At 23.5% G+C, this 18,283-nt stretch overlaps 1 protein-coding gene across 1 annotated transcript; it reads right to left on the bottom strand.

The window, feature by feature from the left end:
• Window positions 1–6,262: 6,262 nt before the first annotated feature.
• On the bottom strand, window positions 6,263–12,341 carry fliI (FLII actin remodeling protein). Its single transcript, XM_011496410.1, has 21 exons — window positions 12,148–12,341; window positions 11,750–11,860; window positions 11,318–11,556; window positions 11,093–11,254; window positions 10,805–11,025; window positions 10,513–10,729; window positions 10,185–10,426; window positions 9,804–9,895; window positions 9,637–9,707; window positions 9,317–9,563; window positions 9,026–9,211; window positions 8,649–8,951; window positions 8,369–8,541; window positions 8,034–8,283; window positions 7,696–7,899; window positions 7,502–7,623; window positions 7,177–7,428; window positions 6,979–7,105; window positions 6,724–6,906; window positions 6,532–6,645; window positions 6,263–6,452 (listed from the first exon to the last, which is right to left on the bottom strand). Exons 1-21 carry the CDS (start codon window positions 12,208–12,210, stop codon window positions 6,318–6,320), a joined length of 3,714 nt encoding a protein of 1,237 aa, XP_011494712.1. The 5' UTR covers window positions 12,211–12,341; the 3' UTR covers window positions 6,263–6,317.
• Window positions 12,342–18,283: the final 5,942 nt, after the last annotated feature.

Genomic DNA, 18,283 nt, shown 5'->3' with positions numbered 1-18,283 from the left:
AATTAAGTTCTTAAGAATTTACTTATTTTCATCGATTTTGTTAATTACTGTTAATCGTATTTAATACAATCATATGATCGCTTGTAATTAAAAGGTGCCATTATAAAAATATTCATCTAATGTGGAATAAAACTTTAGCATGACCTTTTTTATTATTCTCAATATAAACATATAATTATGACTTAAACAAGATCTTAATGAATGCAAGTGTATATTCGGAAAAAGTCATTAAAAGTTGATTTATATGTAAAATAAAAGTTCTAATAGAATTATCTCTTTACATTATAGTTGGTCATATAAATTAAAGATATTCCATGCAGATCGGATATTTTTTTATCAAGAATGCGTCGGTAAACTATTGTTCGATTTAAATTAAATAAGAAGTGTACAACAAAAATCAAATATTTATTCTTATCTTAAAAGTATAATATAATTAATTAATGAAAATGTATTAATTAATGATAATGAAAAATGTATGATATAATTAATTATTTAATATATATATATATATATATATATAGGTTAACTGTTAGTTTTATTGTAAAATATAATATACAACTACCTAATGACTATATTAAATATATAAAATATTCATATATCTACATACATGTATGAAAATATCTTTAGATATATAAGTAATTGTAAAAAATATTTTACTTACATATAAATAAAAATCTATTATTATGAAATAAAAGAAAAATAATATTTTTATCAAATGTATTGAATAAAAAACAAAATAACCTTTAGATAAAAAGTATTGATTTATAATTAATTATTATTGTTGATGTAATTGAAACTATTAACTCATTAAAATGTTGAATGTATTACTTTGATTAATAACTTTATAAACGAATGGTGAATAAGTAAATTTAATTCTTAATCTTTGAAAATAAATATAAATATCTAACACTTATTTTATAATTATATAATTTCAATATTTCCATATGACATGAATTTTTGTAAACTAGGTTTTTTACATTAAAAATTATCTTAAAATATTATATGGATAACAGTAATATATTTGAAGTCTACTACATATTGTCCCTATTTTATTTTATATTTTAATCGAAAATATTTCCAATTTAGATTCAAAAGAAAGTTTAAATAAAATTGATTTAAATATGCCTTCGATATATAAGTTTAATTATTTATACTTATGCAACAATTTATGCAACTTTTTTGCATCGATTAAACATATTTCCATTGACTTAAGGTTTCTGTTTATATTTTTCTTACTTATAATTAACTTTTATAGATAAACTAAATTTTACTTTTGAAATATTAAATTAATTAATACAATGTAATAGGATTGCCATTAATTTCCATGGTATTAAAATTTACAATTAAATAACGTTAAATTGTGATTGCATTAAAAAAAATCTATCAAGTATTCTATAAGATGTACAGTTTACTTGTTTTATGTCAGAGACAGTAAACAGTAGATCTAGATGTTATATAATATATAATTTATAATATCCTTAATTGGCTTAATATTATAAAAAGACAATAATTAATAAAAAGTATGTGGCATCATTAAAAATGAGAGTCTGATACTTTTTTTTCAATCATTTATGAATTTTCAATTTTTTTGAAGAATATGTGAAATTATAACAAAATTTGATTATTAGTAAATTTTTATATACGTTTTAATATATATGCATTATTGATTTTGTGAAAATATTAAATAATTTTTCCATGTAATTATTAATATAAAAAATCTGTCGTACAAGTTAAAGTAGTGGAGAAGTTTATTAAACAAGTTTTATTAAACAAGTTATTAAATATTAAATTATTAAATTTCATATTATTAAACAAGTTAAAATAATGGAAAATAATAGAAAAGAAAGAATTAAAAAATGTATACTATATTTAGTTGTGGCCTTATTTTTACAAATATCTTATTATTTCTTTATTCCTAATCCTCTAATAGATTAAATAAATAGATCGTTTTGTTTCATTTCATAAACCCACTTCAATTTCTTTTTTTGTTATTTATATAAGTTTGTATAAAATCAATAATGTCGATTATTATTATTGTGACAATTTCTTTTTATAAGAGAGAAAATCAATTATAATTTGAAAAAGTTTTATGAACATCAGAACATATAAATTTTGTTTAATACAATCCAAATTACTTGTACTGAGAACATTGTACAATTACTACTTTTAGCCTAATTACCAGATTTTAAATAAATGCTAATTATAAATTATATAAAAATTTTTTATGTATTTTGAAATTGTAGAATCTCAATAGGATAGCCTTTTAAATTTTCTAATATTCTGTTTGAAATTGAAATGTGTGACTCATTATAATTTTCCAACTGGAAATCATTTTAATAACTCATTATTTTATAATGATATTTATAATTTTCATATTTATGATTGTTTTAAAGGGAGCTATAATTATATTTGATTTTTAAATTATTTTTGGATATTTGAATTATTTTAAACATTACACTAATGTTAATAATCGTAATGTACTTTTCAACCACTAATTTCTTAAAATTATTTATAAATTTTTTATAGAAATATGAAAGTGACAAAACTATTTACTTAATAAAAGGAAGATGGACTTACATTTTCCTGAAGATGTACCGAAAATATTAACAAGAGTTACTCAACAAAATTCGAACAACGTGACTATTATGGAAAAGTTTTAAATTATTTTTAGACAAACAAAAATAATATCTTTGTACAAATGCATAAAGTTCTAATTTTTATTATTATTTATATTTTAAAGTAATCAAATTAATTTCTATACATTGGGATACAATTAATTATAAAATCCTTTTAAAAAACTATCGATATAGTTCCGATCGATATAGTTATAGTTTTTTATTATATTATAATCTATTCAACATATATTTTATTATATATGCATCAACTATTTAAAAATTTCTATTCATAATTTATGAAGTTTTATTTATTTAATATTTCAAATTTATAATACACATAATAGATATAATGAAATATAAATGACTATAAATTATATGAGAAACGATGTTCGATATATTTGAAAACAAAGTAATTTATTTTACATGCTAAATGTTGTGGTGTCATAATCTGCGTATTTTGTAATGTCAATGTTTTAATTAAATTATATCTCAAAAATTTTTAATATTCCTTGTCTTTGTACTTAAATATGGACTTAGTAAGTTGTACAAAAGTTCCTTGTTTTAACTTAACTTGAAGGTATTAAAATATCTTGTAATCATTGTAAATAAAATTTATTTTGAAACGATGAAATGATAATATTTAAAGACAGAATAAGAAATAGAAATCATAAATGGTGACTAAAGACATTAAATATATATTGATAAGAAATAAAATAACCATGATATAAAATACTTAATAATTTAAACTGATAGCTTTAATTATATAATATTTAGTTTTTTAATTAAAAGTTATAACATTTATATTTTAACGATAGTTAATGGAACAGAATCAATATTAATGGTAAAATAATATAATTAATCTGTTGTAAAATTGTTAAAAAATTAATAAAATTCACTTAAATTCAGTTAAACATTTTATTATTCACTGTGTACATCTTTAAAAATTTCTCTTAGTCTCTCTCTTTCTCTCTCTCTCTCTCTCTCTCTCTCTCTCTCTCTCTCTCTCTCTTTCTCGCTTGTTTTAATGTTAATTAGTGAAAGTATTTGCTTATTTGAAGCAATGAATTAGTAGCTTATAACAATAACATTTATACTAATAACTATGAAAATTATTTGTAATTTTATAATAATTTATAGTAAAAGCAATCTCAAATGCAATCTTAAATGCAAATTTTATGTTCGACTTTATATCCAAGGCTCCAAGGTATCTGTCTCTTTATCTATATAATTTCTTGTACAACTTTACATAATAATACAAGCTTTATTTTTCATACAAAATCTTGAGATGTGTGATACATTATCAGTTTATATGCTGCTACTTTAGAAATACATAGATGTCCAACCATCTGTGAACTGTATCTAATATTTCTCATAAAATGTCTATTTCTTAGCTGTATAAGTCGGATTATTTTAGAGTATATCGCTGGCGCAGGACTTTACCTCTGCACTCAAATTGTATTCCAATGCATACATACATTTTGTCCTTAATGTTTGAATTCATTGCAACGAAAGTCGAAATTTTGTACTATAATTTTATAATAATTAGTTTACGTTAAGTAGAAAGAGCTGTTTAGTATTTGATATTAATAGTTAATAGAGTTTCACCTTTGGACATTTTATTAAAAAAAATATCAAGTAAAATGATAATGTTGTCGATTGTATTATGTAGAATTATCGTTAATACTAATAACTATAGCCCTGCAAGTCGAAATATTTCATCCTCCAACCTTTTATGTTTTATAATATAAAAACCTTAGAATATGTATGTAGAAAAACACATGTATAATAAAACAGAAAAAAACATTTTTACATTTTCAGGTTGTAAATGGTATGAGTCGAAATTTCTAAGAATCTTAATAGCAAAAATTTCAGAAGATAAAACCAAAACGTTTATTTTTAAAACTATCATTTGATACTACGATAATTCAATCTTTGATGTGAACAAATTAATATATGACATACTCGCAATAAGCTTAAACAGTGTTATTATAATTTAATACACAGTCTGTATTTTTATAATTAATCCTTAAAATAAAATCAAATTATATTTAATGAACAATAATATTTGGTTTTAATAATGCATGAAAAATATTTTTAAATCAATCGGTAATAATATTTATCCTGTCGATAAAACAGGTACGAACATATTTCTAGGAATTTATTTTAGTAAACAAGTGAAATGTCTTTTACTAATGCTAAAACAAGAATCTATATTAGAAAGTTCGAATTTACTTTTTATTTCTAATGTTAAGATCTTGTTTATATTATACTTGTTCATAATATACTAAATAATATATTTGTATATTAGACATAAAATTATTGTGTAAACTATACAAATATTCAGTGTTTTTATGGTATAACATTATAACCTTATTATAGAAAGTTTATGATACATTAAATACAAAAATTAAAATTAATTAAGAAATATGATATTTATACGTACAATTCGTATATTAAAAATAGCTTACCATTCTAAAGATGGAATTCTTAATTCTAGAATTCGTTTTGCAACGACATCACCGTCAGGGTCAATTTTACCTGAACCAAAAAAGCCTCGTTTTGGCTATTTGGGAGTAATATGTGCAGTTGCAACTGGTATTTTTATAGGAGCTACTATTAGTAAAAATGTAGCTAATTTTTTGGAGGAAAATGACCTATTTGTTCCTTCAGACGATGATGATAATGATTAATATAAATGACAAAGATTTTTTAATCACATCATGTATACATTGAATATAGTATATATTTTTTAAACTATGTAAGTATTTCACAATTTCTGGTTGTGAAAAGCACAAATAAGCTTCCTGTTAAGACTTATTGTTATAAATTTATTTGAAAAAATACTACAACTTTTAATATTAAAATGGATTTATTTATAAATACTACTGATGTTAACAACAAATATAATTACATAACTTATTCATATGTGAAAATGTTTATGCTTTAATGATAAACACAATAATAAATAAATAAATATTGTACAGTATGAAGAATTATTTACTATCCTGCTATTACCTCAATCCTGTTTTTTAATTCTGGGAGTTTAATAGTTTTATTGCATTAAATTTTATTTTACATTTTGAAATTTAATAACTAACTTAAGTAGCTTATTAGTTATTAATTGTTAAGATGTAATATATACACATAAAATTCTTAATATAAAATATTTTAATTTTATAGATCATGAATAAATATATAAATCATTCTATATCACATTCAATAACAAATATTTTTTAATACTTTTATACATATTTACAAGGTAATTATTACAACTTATTATATAAATTATATTGTGTATAGAATAGCACCATTTATTAGTAAAATATGGTTTGAAAATTAAATATTATAGTTAATTTTTTATAGTTAATTTTCGAGATTACTATTTCTAATGTTAAATAATTTTATTAACAATAATTTTATTATTTTAAGTTTTAACTATATAAATTTGGATGATTATTTCATCTAATTTAACTTTAAAATAAAACTGTTATTTATAAATTTATGTTCTATTATTTTAAATACTCATTTATTTATTTATAATGACTATAAATTTTCCTTTCTCGTTATATATTTATTTTAATTGTGTCATTAAAGTAAATATCGAATGATGTAATTTTCTAATTTGTTCTTTTCTTATTCAATAAAACCTTATGTATTATAAATAATTATATAGAAATTCATACAAGATAAAAAGAATACAATTTATTCTGGTGGTCGTTTGTGTATTCCCCATCCGTGAAAGCATTTAGTAAATCGACGTGATTCTTTTCCTTTAGCTGTAACATATAGCTTACGAATCTTCTCTGATTGTTTCACTCTTAGATGTTGAATATAGACCTAAAAATAATATATATAAAGATATTTAGAAATAAAAATTTAATCATAAGTTTAAAAGGTTCTAATATTATTAAGTTACATGAGCTGATTTGTAAGCTAATTTTATTTCGACTTCTGAACACCTTGTGCCGAGCCATAAAAATACTTGCTCCCCATTATCAAGTATCATAATATCATCATCTGCTAAATCATCCTAAAAATAAAATATTTTCAGTAGATTAGATTTTATAAAAAAAATAGTGCATATTTTATATATTAGAAGAAATCTTACTTGACAAAAGTCTGTACATTTTTCACTAATTGTGAAATATCCTTTTTCATTTGAACATCTAAACAATCTGGTGTATTTCATATATTCAGCATCAAATTCATATTGTTTTTTACCACCTAAAGCAACCCAAAAGAAATTTTCTGGCTCTTCACCTTCATTTAATATTTGAAGACTAATCCAAGGCTGTTTTAAATTTTTTTTAATAAATAATCATTTTATAATGTACAGTATTTTTTTTTTTTATTTGAGACTTACATTATTAAACATTTCTTCTGCAATTTCTTCAATTAATCTTGCATCTTCATTATCGCATTTAGATCCAATCCAAACATAGACTATTCCAGTTTCATCAACATTATTAAAGGGCACATTTAAAATATAACTAAAAATACAAGATGGTATACAACCTATTGATACACATAATGTATAGTATATGTTATAGCATTAACATACCAAAAAGCAGAGTTTAACAAGCTCGCATCTGGAGTAATTTGAATCAATCTTGTACATAGAGTACTCCCATTACTTCGTAAATGATAAAATTCCACTTTATTTGCATCATCAGATTTCATTTGCTTCCTTTTACCTTGATGAATAATAAATTTTCTTTTAAAGTGTGCCATGAACTTTAAATTTTCTTGTTGTTGATGTGTTCTAACAACTTCTAATTTTTCACCAAATAAGGATTTGAATTTTTTTTGTAAACTTAAATATAATAGATAAAAATTTATAATACATAAAATTTATCCTATTTCTAGTTCACTCTAGTAATAATTACCTGAATGTAAACGTTAACCAACCCATATTACCAGCATCTCTTCCTTGCCAAAAATAAACCATACATTGAAAATCATCTTCACATTGTTCATCACCATCATCATTTTCATTGACATCTAAAGGCTAAAAATGATAAAACATAATTTATAATATAAGTAAATTAGTAGTTATATAATTGTAGATAGTTAATTTTACCATCCAATATCTGCAAAGGAAAACGTAGCAATCACCACTGTAAAAGTGTCCTAATTCCTCTTCCGGTAAACGAACAAATTTTTTTCCTTCTAAAACAAAAGCTTCCATTGCTTCTAAATCATCATTCCATTCTACCATTAGTTGTTGAGCTTCTGTAGGAGACATTAGAGGTTGACGTGGCATAAATAATGCAGCAAGGTCAGCCTAAATTAAAAAAATATTATTTATATTTGAAAATATATTTTAAAGTATTATATATTAAGAAGTTATTTAATATAACCACTTAAGTTAATTCACGTAAATATATAAGTATACTTTGTATTAAAAAATCACTCTACCTTAGTTTCTTGCTGTTTAGCCCATTTTGTTAAATCAGCACCTGTTTTGGCTACTGATTCAGCAGTTCTTGTAAAATCAACTGCAATTACTTCATCCCAACCAGTGAATTTACTTTTAAAAATTTGTGATTCTGTACCTTCTTGCAGCCTTGTAACAAGTGCATAGTCTGGTCTTTGAATCATATTAAATAGTTCTTGAGACAATTTTACTGCAGCTGCGCGTACTAATCTAGTTGATTTTTTTCCAAACCTAAAATATTAATTAACATAATAAATTCATATAATTCAACATTAATGATATTGAAACATAAAGTTTATAATATACAAATATATACCATACATAAACATCTAAATAACAGTCTAAAATATACACATTTCGATTATTAAGAAGAGTATTGACCAATTTTCCATGAGGTACTTCAACTTGAGGTAATTCTAAATAACCCATTCCTAATCGAACCTGATATAACCTTGGTATAACAGGTGTAAAATTTGGATCAATATGTTCCTGAAGTAAGATAATGTATTACAATTTGATCATCGGAAATACTGATTTACATACAAAGATCTGGTGTAAATGTAATAATAAAAATAAAATACCAATTGAATTCTTACCACTGGCTTTACTGAACTATCAGCACCCAAGCATTTCCAAAATTCTTCAGTTTCGGATCCCATCAACTCGGTTATGATTTCAGATTTGTTTTTTCTTTCGTTTTTATTGATTTTTTCTGCCATTAATCTTGACTTCGACTTTAAAGTATTTTTTGCATTTTTTCCATACCACATGTATATTATTTTACCAAAATCTAGGACAAACACATAATTTGGATCTAAGGATTGTGTAGATACAGGAACTGGTTCTAAATGTATCGAAGCACCAGCAGCATGAACTCTAAATAATCTTGTAACTGATGGCTAGATGAAAATGTATTAAAGTACACATTATATTATTGATTAAAAAAAATAATAAGAATTTAATATAATATTACCGTATCTTCAACAGTATAGAAACCAGATGAAGTTCGTCCACCTTCTATATACGTAATACCAGATTCAAAAAGCATTAAAAATTCATCTGATTCATCTCCTTGTTCTTCTCTTATAGTTCGGCATTGTGCACCAAGAAAATTACGTAAATTAACAGCATGAATGGCTGCACAGGCACGTTTATCAAGCTTCAAAAAGTATTTTTATAAATATGAAAATTCTTTTGACGAATTTACTGTTATATAAATATTGTAATTAATTTAATATATTTTTATACTAAAATTAAGGCATACTGTAGCTTTCTCTCCAATCCAAAAATATATTGCCCACAACATCGATCCACTTTCATCAATACTAGTTTTCAAAACAATATAACAATCTCCTTCATAAAATTTGCCATGAGCTACTTCTTCTATTTGATTTGGCAAAAAATTTTCTATTTCCCAAACGGATAGTCCAGGTCCTTGTCCTGCATCTTCATCAAAGAATTCAGAATAATCTAATGGTGGTTTTTCTAAGGTCTCGTCCCATCTTTTTGGTCTAAGCGTTAAATTCGAAAATATATTGAGGATAATAATTTTCTTCTTAAAGATAATTAAATTATCAAACTTACTTTAATGATTCTGCCTTTGCATCTTCCCAATTACTATCTTTGTTTTTTTCTTTTGCAATATCCTTCATCCCCTAAATTCGTGAATTTTTATATTTTTCAATATTTTTCCTCATAATAAAAATAATTAAATATAATATTTTAACACTACATTGTATAATTGTATATACCTTTAAAATTTTTGCTTGATCTTGATCGGCTTCCTCTTGATCGCGTCTTCGTCTCAACCTCATTTTTCTAGCAATGGGATCTTTACTGCTATCTAAAACAAATTTTTATCAAACATGTTTGATTGGCCTCAAATAATTAATTTTTTTAAATATTTTAATATATTTGTCGTTACAGGCTTAATAATTTTAATTAAAATTAAATATATTAATCTTTAGATAATAATTAAAGTACAGTATGACTTTTTTTATCTAACACTAAGATATTTACTACGTATAACATTCTTTTTAAAGAAATTAATATTTCTTTTAATTATTTTAACCGTTACAGTCTTTTAGCCATTGTATGAAAATTCAATATTATAAAATCAATTTTCAGTTTACTGGCTGTTTGTGCAGGTGCAGGTATATTTGCACCAGCAAGGCGTAGCTGATGTTGTAAAGAAAAGTCAATGTTATAAAATTCGATGCCTGATCCTCTTTGAACTTCTATTGGTTTTGGTGGCATTACTAAATGTGGATTATCTCTTAAATCAAGACATTCTAAATCTGTCAATAGATGAATAGCATCTGGTACAGTGATTAATCTATTACAAGTCAATATAAGTTGTTTTAAAGAACCACATCTAAAGATTAAAAGTATATTTGTTTTTTAATTTTATCATCTAAATATTACAAATAAAAAATTGAATAAAACAGTAGCAGAAGTCACCTGCAAAGTCCTTCCGGGATCATTTCTAAACGATTTTTGGCTGCAGAAAAAACTTGTAAGGATGAAAGTTTTCCAATTCCTGAAGGAATACCTTTAAAATCTAATTCATTGTCATTCAAATACAATCTTCTCAATGATGAAATTTTACAAAGTGAAACAGGCAATGCTGTTAATTTATTTCTACAGAGATTTAAAGTTTCCAATTTTTGCCACATTTCTTAACATACAATAGTAAAATTAGTAAAATTGATATATTATAAAATTGAAGATTAAAATTGTAGTGAATTAGTACCTATCGCAGTTGAAAGTTCAGAAATTTGATTATCACTTAAATTGAGTCGACGAAGATTAGGAAGAGCATAAAGAGCATCTGGAACTCTTGGTAAAGCATTTTGTGATAGATCTAATTCTTGTAAATTTGTTAAACTTTCTAAATTTGAAGGAATATTATTTAAAGTACGTTGGGTATCACGCATTTGTAAAGTTGTCAAATTCATTAAAGAAGGAAGTTGCCTATTAAAATTAATAATTATTTTTATTATGAAATTATATAATAGTACTAGTAATTTTATAACATTACCTTAATTGAAAATGTCCAAGAGGATTATGGTTTAAATTTAAGCTTTGTAAATTAGCTAGTCTGCGCGTTTGAGGTGGTAATGTTTCTAATTGGTTATGACTAAGATCAAGGAATAGTAAATCAGTTAAATGAATAAATAATGTATTTGGAATTGTTTCAATACTGAAAAAAAAGAAAACTATTAATAATATTAAAATATTAATTTTGTTAGTATTATATACTTACTGATTATAACTTAAATTAAGATTTAACAATGAACGAGCTCTTTCAAGTCCTTCTGGAACTTCACGTAAATTATTTTGGCTAATGTCTAAAGTAGTTAGTTCTTCTAAATGAAATAATTCAGCTGGTATTCCACTAGATTTTATGTTATTATGACGTATATTTAAGCTTCTTAAGCATCCAAGTTCAGTTAATTCTCCAAATAATCTTTCTAATTTATTTTTTGTTAATGATAAATGTTCCTATAATAATAATTACTTATTAAGAATTATTCTTTATATACTATTTACAATAGAACAGACAAATATGATTAATAAAAATTAATTATAAATAATTAATTATCTGGAAAATTAAATTTTATATTTTACATATATAAGTATAATAAGAAATTAAAAACAAAATAATTAGTAATTTAAAATCTAATATTAAGCTAACCAATTTTAAAAGTTTTCCCATCTCTTCAGGAATTTCTGCTAAATTTGTATTGTCTAACTTGAGCCATTGAATTCCAGTCATCAAACGCACAGACTCTGGAAATTTTCCTTCCTACAAAATACGAAAATAGAAACAATGTTTTATTTTATTATAAAAAAAATACAAGTTTTATAATGATGTTAAAACCATTTTGCATTACAATTTGAATTAAAAAAAATAAATAAAAAATAAAACATAAACATAAAATTTGGGCTATTAATAAATTATAATTTTGAAATTAAACATCAGACTGTTAAATTTATAATAACTATTATGACTTATTACCAAAAGTATTATCTAGTACATGCAAAAAAGTCAAATTAATATGATTACTAAAGAATAATAAAGCAAGCATTTACTCCAAAATCATTTCTACTAAAGTCCACTCCTCGTACAAATGGTAATACTCCAGTATTAGCCATTATTCCTTTAATTTTGTGATTCCAGAATTAAATCAAGCTATGCATTCGCCTGCGTTAAAATTTCCTTTATATAGATAAACAATTTTTAGCTGCTACTTTTATGCAGGAGGTTAGGTTTATATATAAAATATATATAAAATATATCAATATGTAATTACAGTTTTTTAAGGCTTAAATTACAAAATATGGTTTGTATTGAAAAAAATACAAAAATTTGCTACACTACACTGTATATTTTTAATTCTTTCTATCATTAGGAACCATTAAAACACAGATTCCAAAATAGAAAAAAGTATAATTAAAGAAAACGAATTCCATTTTCCATATTCCTTATTTCAGATTTAGACATTTTTAAACATTGGAGTCAAGCCATAAGTTTTATTTTAAAAAAGGAATTTCCAAGTAAAATCTTATTGCAAGTGAATTGCTCTAATTACATTATATTTTTATTTTAGTTTTAATATTAGTTTTTATAGGAAGTTTCAATTAAATCAATTTTATTATGAAATCTGATACATAATTCACTATCTAACTCTTATTATCAATTATGGTAAAAAGATAGAGTTTATGCGACAGATTAAAATTATTTTTTAATTTTCAAAATTTTCTTAACAATTTGTTAAAATTAGGTCAAATATTTTTGAAAGATCAAAAAGTTAATAAAGACGTCTTGGTTACTTACTATGTAACAAACAATATTTAATATATATATATATATATATATATATATATATATATATATATATATATAAATATTTATTTATTTATTGATTTCTTAATATTTTTCTATACCCCTGAGTATGTAAATAGCTGTACGCAAATTTACAACTTATTAAAATTTTACATAAGAAGAAATTCTAAAAATGTGAAATATGTAAAATAAAAGAAGTGTTGATAATTAGAAAATTTCGATTAATTCGAAGTCATAGTTCATTGCTTTCTGGTTGATTTTAGTGTATAACTTTTGAAAACAAACAGTACAGTTGATCTAGATAATATTCATAATTTTTAGAAAATACCGTTCTTTGAAAAAATGATATATTTAATAATAATATATTTGTAAAAAATTTTGATTTAACAATTTTAACTATAATTATTATTCTGAACATCATAATATACTTTTAAGTAAGATTATAGGCTGATAAATAATAATTTAAGAAATATATCATTTTTTCAAGCATTACATTTTTAGTTTAAGTATGAATGGATATTAATACACAAATCCAAATCTTATTTGAAAAACATTATTTAAACGAATTTTTTGAAGTTTTCCTTTGTTGTCTTTACTAGAAAGTTTGAGAAACTACTTTTTACATAATTTTTATATAAAAAGATATTTTTATTACTTTAAATACTAAATAACATTTAGACAAATTTTTCATTTTTACATTCATAGACAAGAATGTACAAAAGATATGTTACATGAGTATGTATAATTTGATCTTTATATTGAATGTTTTTATAAAAGAAGAAAAATAATATATACAGATTGTTAGACAGACATAGATGATCGATATATGAATATTATATGAGGATTATAAAAATGGTAGTGAAAGAAAATTTCACATTAATAATATTTCTTATATCAATGCAACACTTAATTATTTGAAATATTTAAAATAACTCATTCTTAACATTACTTTTTCAGGTAACATCATTAAAAATAATTTTTAATAACAATTATTATTAAGTAAATAAAATAAAATTCAAATTCGAAATACTGAATCACTAATAAGGAAATAATAATTTTATTCAACTAGGTAATTTTTTGACATACATTACTACTAAATTTAAAAGTAATTATACTTACCAATTTAAATACTTCAAAAAGACGTTATTTTATATATAATTTAAATGTATGGAAAGTGAAGAAATTAAATAATTAGATGAGTTTTATTAAGAAATTATTTAGTAGAGCAATATTTTGTAAGATGTGATTTTACAATATGAACATTAAGATAATCTGTTATCAGATCAGTAACTATTATTATTTTATTCATTAGCCAGTCTCGTGACAGTCTTAATAATAGCCGTGATATACAAAATCTGTCTTTCTGAATAACGTTAATAATTTTGTGATTAGTCTCTTAACAGCTGTAATTGACCCGATGAATTCGCTAACAACGGTTAAGTAGATCATATTTCTGAGAAGCAAAATACTTTGAATAACATTATCTTGGATAAGAATTGATTTGATTTCAAATTCAGATACTTCGTTGACTTGGTCATCGATAATATCTGTATCGGGAATGGATTTTTTGTTAACATATGAATCTCACCCTGGAAGAATAGTTATCGGAAAACTGTGCGTGGGTATACAGCATAACATTTGTTTTTTAATTTACATATAAATAGATGGTCGTTACATATTTATGTGAATATTGCTAACGAATGCAGTCCCATGTATATATTGTTTGTGACTTAAATTTGATTTGTTCGAGGTATCAATGAAAAGACGTTCACGTTTTGCACTAGCCGTAATTGTACGATAGTCTGTATTTCGATAATCCTATGTTTACCGTTATGAATAGAATCGGTGAACTATAACTTTTTGAATGAACTAATATCACTTTATTAACGATGAATTTATGATAGTCCGCAACGTCATTGATTGTACAACGGAAGATATTATTCTTCATCTCAATGAAATTATCAACAAACGGGTAATTATAGTTATTTATGAAGGCAACCGGTATGTTAAGCTGATGTTAATAATAAAGTAAGACGTAAAGTAATATATTCCACGATGCGTGATAAGTCTGATAAGATGACAACCTTTCCTTAAATGGTCGGATGCGCAGCTAATCATCCGATCTGCAAGTATCGTGCTTGCGAGCGTGATTAAGCAATAAACCAATAGTGATACTAGAAGTTCACGATAATATGGTAGAAATTGCTGAATTTGCCAGACATTATTATGAATATAGTTTAAATTAACAATAATGAAAAAGCAATGGATAGTAGAAATGTTATAGTTTCTTTTTACTCATACTGTATTACAAATCATAATGTGGCTTGTGCATAAAAACGTATGCATAATTGACTATGCCTTGAAAGAAAATAGTATTATTGAAGATTCGAACTGTCCTTACCTTAGCATAATCTTATTAGTGCGAAAAAAGAATGGAAATGTGCAAGTTTCGGCTGATAACTATAAACTTAGCAAGATTAGAAAGTCGCGCCAACTCCCTTTACAAATGAATGCAAATTAAATCAACAATTTGTCAAAAAATATATAAAGAGAACCATATTTATAAAATTGATGACTAATACAAGTTTTCATCCGCTTTTCCGATTCGTTAACAATAATATACTTTACTATAAACCATTAATTTCCTTATGACATATTTCTTTAAAAACAATAGCTAATTAAATACATATCTATTCAATTTGTTTTAATAAAAAGGAATTAATGTTCACCATGTTTTTCTTGGTGTTGATGCTGTTATGGTGTTTTTATTTTATAATATAATATTTAATATAATACAATAATTAACATTTGCAGTAAATTGCAAAATTTGAATAATTTAGTCGTTAGGATTGATAACTAGAAAAGAATAAAAAGACGTATGACTTTCATATGCTTAGTAAGGCAAATTTTTTAAAATATTTATTAGATTATTCATTATACAAATTTGAAAAACAAAACAAATATAGTATCAGAATTATACTGTTGGGTAAAAATAGAATAAAATAAAATATGATTTATTGAAATTATTAAAAGAAATACACATGAACATACCCTTTTAACAATTAACTCTAACGAATAGGAGGTGGAAAATCAGAATAAATGAAAACTTAGCATAATGTAATTACATTTATGTAATTAAAAATAATATAATTATGCTAAGATCACGCTTATTAGAATTTATTAAATTACTATAGCAAATAGTATAACAAAAATTTATAACAAAATATTTCAAAAACATTAATTCGACACTTAATTATAAATGCATTTTTAGTGAAATTACAATGATACTAACACTTGCTCTTTACTATACCTTAAGGAATAATGAGCATCCTTAAATCAAAAGAAATATACCTAGCATAAAAAATACCATAAAATCAATAATTAAAGGAACAATTTCATCATATAATATAATGTATTTTTAATCATTAATATATTTATATATATATCTTTTTTTAGATTTTGAAAATTATTGAATTTAATTTCGTATTAATTGGCATAAGTATTATATTTAATTAGTCATCCTATTTAATATTGCGTATATCTTACATATACTGTATTTAAAAAAATAAAAAAAATAAAAATACAAGAATAGAATTCAATAGCCGAAATTCACCTAGCTGTCATGTAACACCCACACACATACCCACGCACGCACTACTAACATAATAATAATAAATACATCCTAAGTGAAATTGAAGTAGATTCATTCATGTTCGTAAGTTGCTGTATTAACATAATCAAGCATAAATTACATGTATATTTATTTTTTACGACTATATATTAATATAAAGACTCGATATGACAAGTACAAGTAAGTACATAAATTAAGTAAAGAACTTATCCTTAATTTATTATATAATAAATTAGTTTCGTTAAATAATATCTCATTTAAATATAATTTATTAATTTTGATTTGTTGATTTATCAAAAGGTAATTAGTTTTTTATTTACCTTCAAACATAAATTGTTTACATCTGTTCATAATAAATACTTTTAAATCATTGCGCAATCGTTTCATCAGAATATGTAAGTTTATAAATTTTATATTGAAAGAAACTTCATATCAACTATATATTTATAATAGTTATCTAAACTCGAATGTTTATGAATTATCAATGTATAAACTAAATAAAGTCTAATTAGAAACTAATGAAAGATTCGTTGTTTATGTATTAGAATTATTATTTGTATTACTCATAAGTTGATTCGGAGAAATATAATTAATTGATTAAACAGTTACTACAATTAATTAATAATGACATTATAATAATTGATTATTATGATTTTTATGAAAATTATTTCGTATGATAGGCATTGGTTAATTTATTGGATAATTTTAGTAGTAAACAATGATTTCAGTAATGACAAAATTAATAAAATAAAATCATTTCAAAATTATCGTATAGTAGATACTTATATTACATAATGAGAAGAAGCATTCAATGATTACATATTTCTATTGAATATATTTAGAATTGATATTTCAAATGAAAATGTCGTATATAGCTACGATTTCTTGAAATTTACTGCATTACTTTTACTATTTGATTTGTTTATATTTCATAAAAGCAAAAAAATTTACTGATAATTCATGTGAATTATTTTAACAGCGGCTGAAAATTAATTGTTTTAACTTCTTTTTTTCATAGCTTTTCTTGATGAAATTACATTTAAAACATAATTAATTAAACAAAATTTACCAATAAATATTGGCTAATCATTATGATATATCTATCCGCATCGTAGATTTTTAAAGATTTATTCATATAAACATTGAAATTTAAGACAATACAATAATATAAATATCGCCTCTGTTAATATTTAAATGTTTGATTTGAATTGTTTTTAAAGCAAACTTATATATATATATATATATATATATATATATATATATATATATATATATATATATATATATATTTATTATTTTTTATTAATAATTTACCTAAACAAACTAATGTCAATGTGCATTGATTAGAAAGAAGATAAACCAGAGCCGTTAATGAATGAGAAATTTCGTTTAATAAATATCAATAACAATAAGATTATTATCATAGAAGTAAAAATATTTACTGTGCCGTGGCATTGTCACCTGCTTATTCTCATGAGCAACCTAAGGGCGGCACAAAAAGCACAAGTTAAAACAAGTCTGGCTGTAGAAAAAAAAAGTGCATAACAAAACGCAGGAGGTACATCGCAGATATGGAGTCTAGAGTTTCGCACCCACCCCGCGAGATGCCGGCTCTCGACAGCGCAAGACCATTGCGCCCATGAGGGTGGGAGCTTGAAAGACAAAGAAGGAATGAGCAAGTAAAGACACTGGTGGGAGGAAAATAGCAAGAGGGTAGCATAGGAGGCTCTTTCGGTTACTTGGGGCATTTC

The sequence above is a fragment of the Ceratosolen solmsi genome, unplaced genomic scaffold (genome assembly GCF_000503995.2).
Source record: "Ceratosolen solmsi marchali unplaced genomic scaffold, CerSol_1.0 scaffold29, whole genome shotgun sequence".
Classification (NCBI taxonomy): domain Eukaryota; kingdom Metazoa; phylum Arthropoda; class Insecta; order Hymenoptera; family Agaonidae; genus Ceratosolen; species Ceratosolen solmsi.
The sequence above is the reverse complement of the archived record's forward strand: the minus strand, read 5'-3'. Positions and strand labels throughout refer to the sequence as shown.

Bases quoted from the DNA above. Each gene is read 5' to 3' on its own strand.
- fliI (XM_011496410.1), bottom strand. From the start codon at position 12,210: ATGGCTAATACTGGAGTATTACCATTTGTACGAGGAGTGGACTTTAGT. The intron at 9,708-9,803 runs GTATATACAATT...TCACGAATTTAG, and splicing joins ATCAAGCAAAAATTTTAAAG to GGGATGAAGGATATTGCAAA. The intron at 6,907-6,978 runs GTAAGTCTCAAA...AATTTAAAACAG, and splicing joins CAGAAGAAATGTTTAATAAT to CCTTGGATTAGTCTTCAAAT.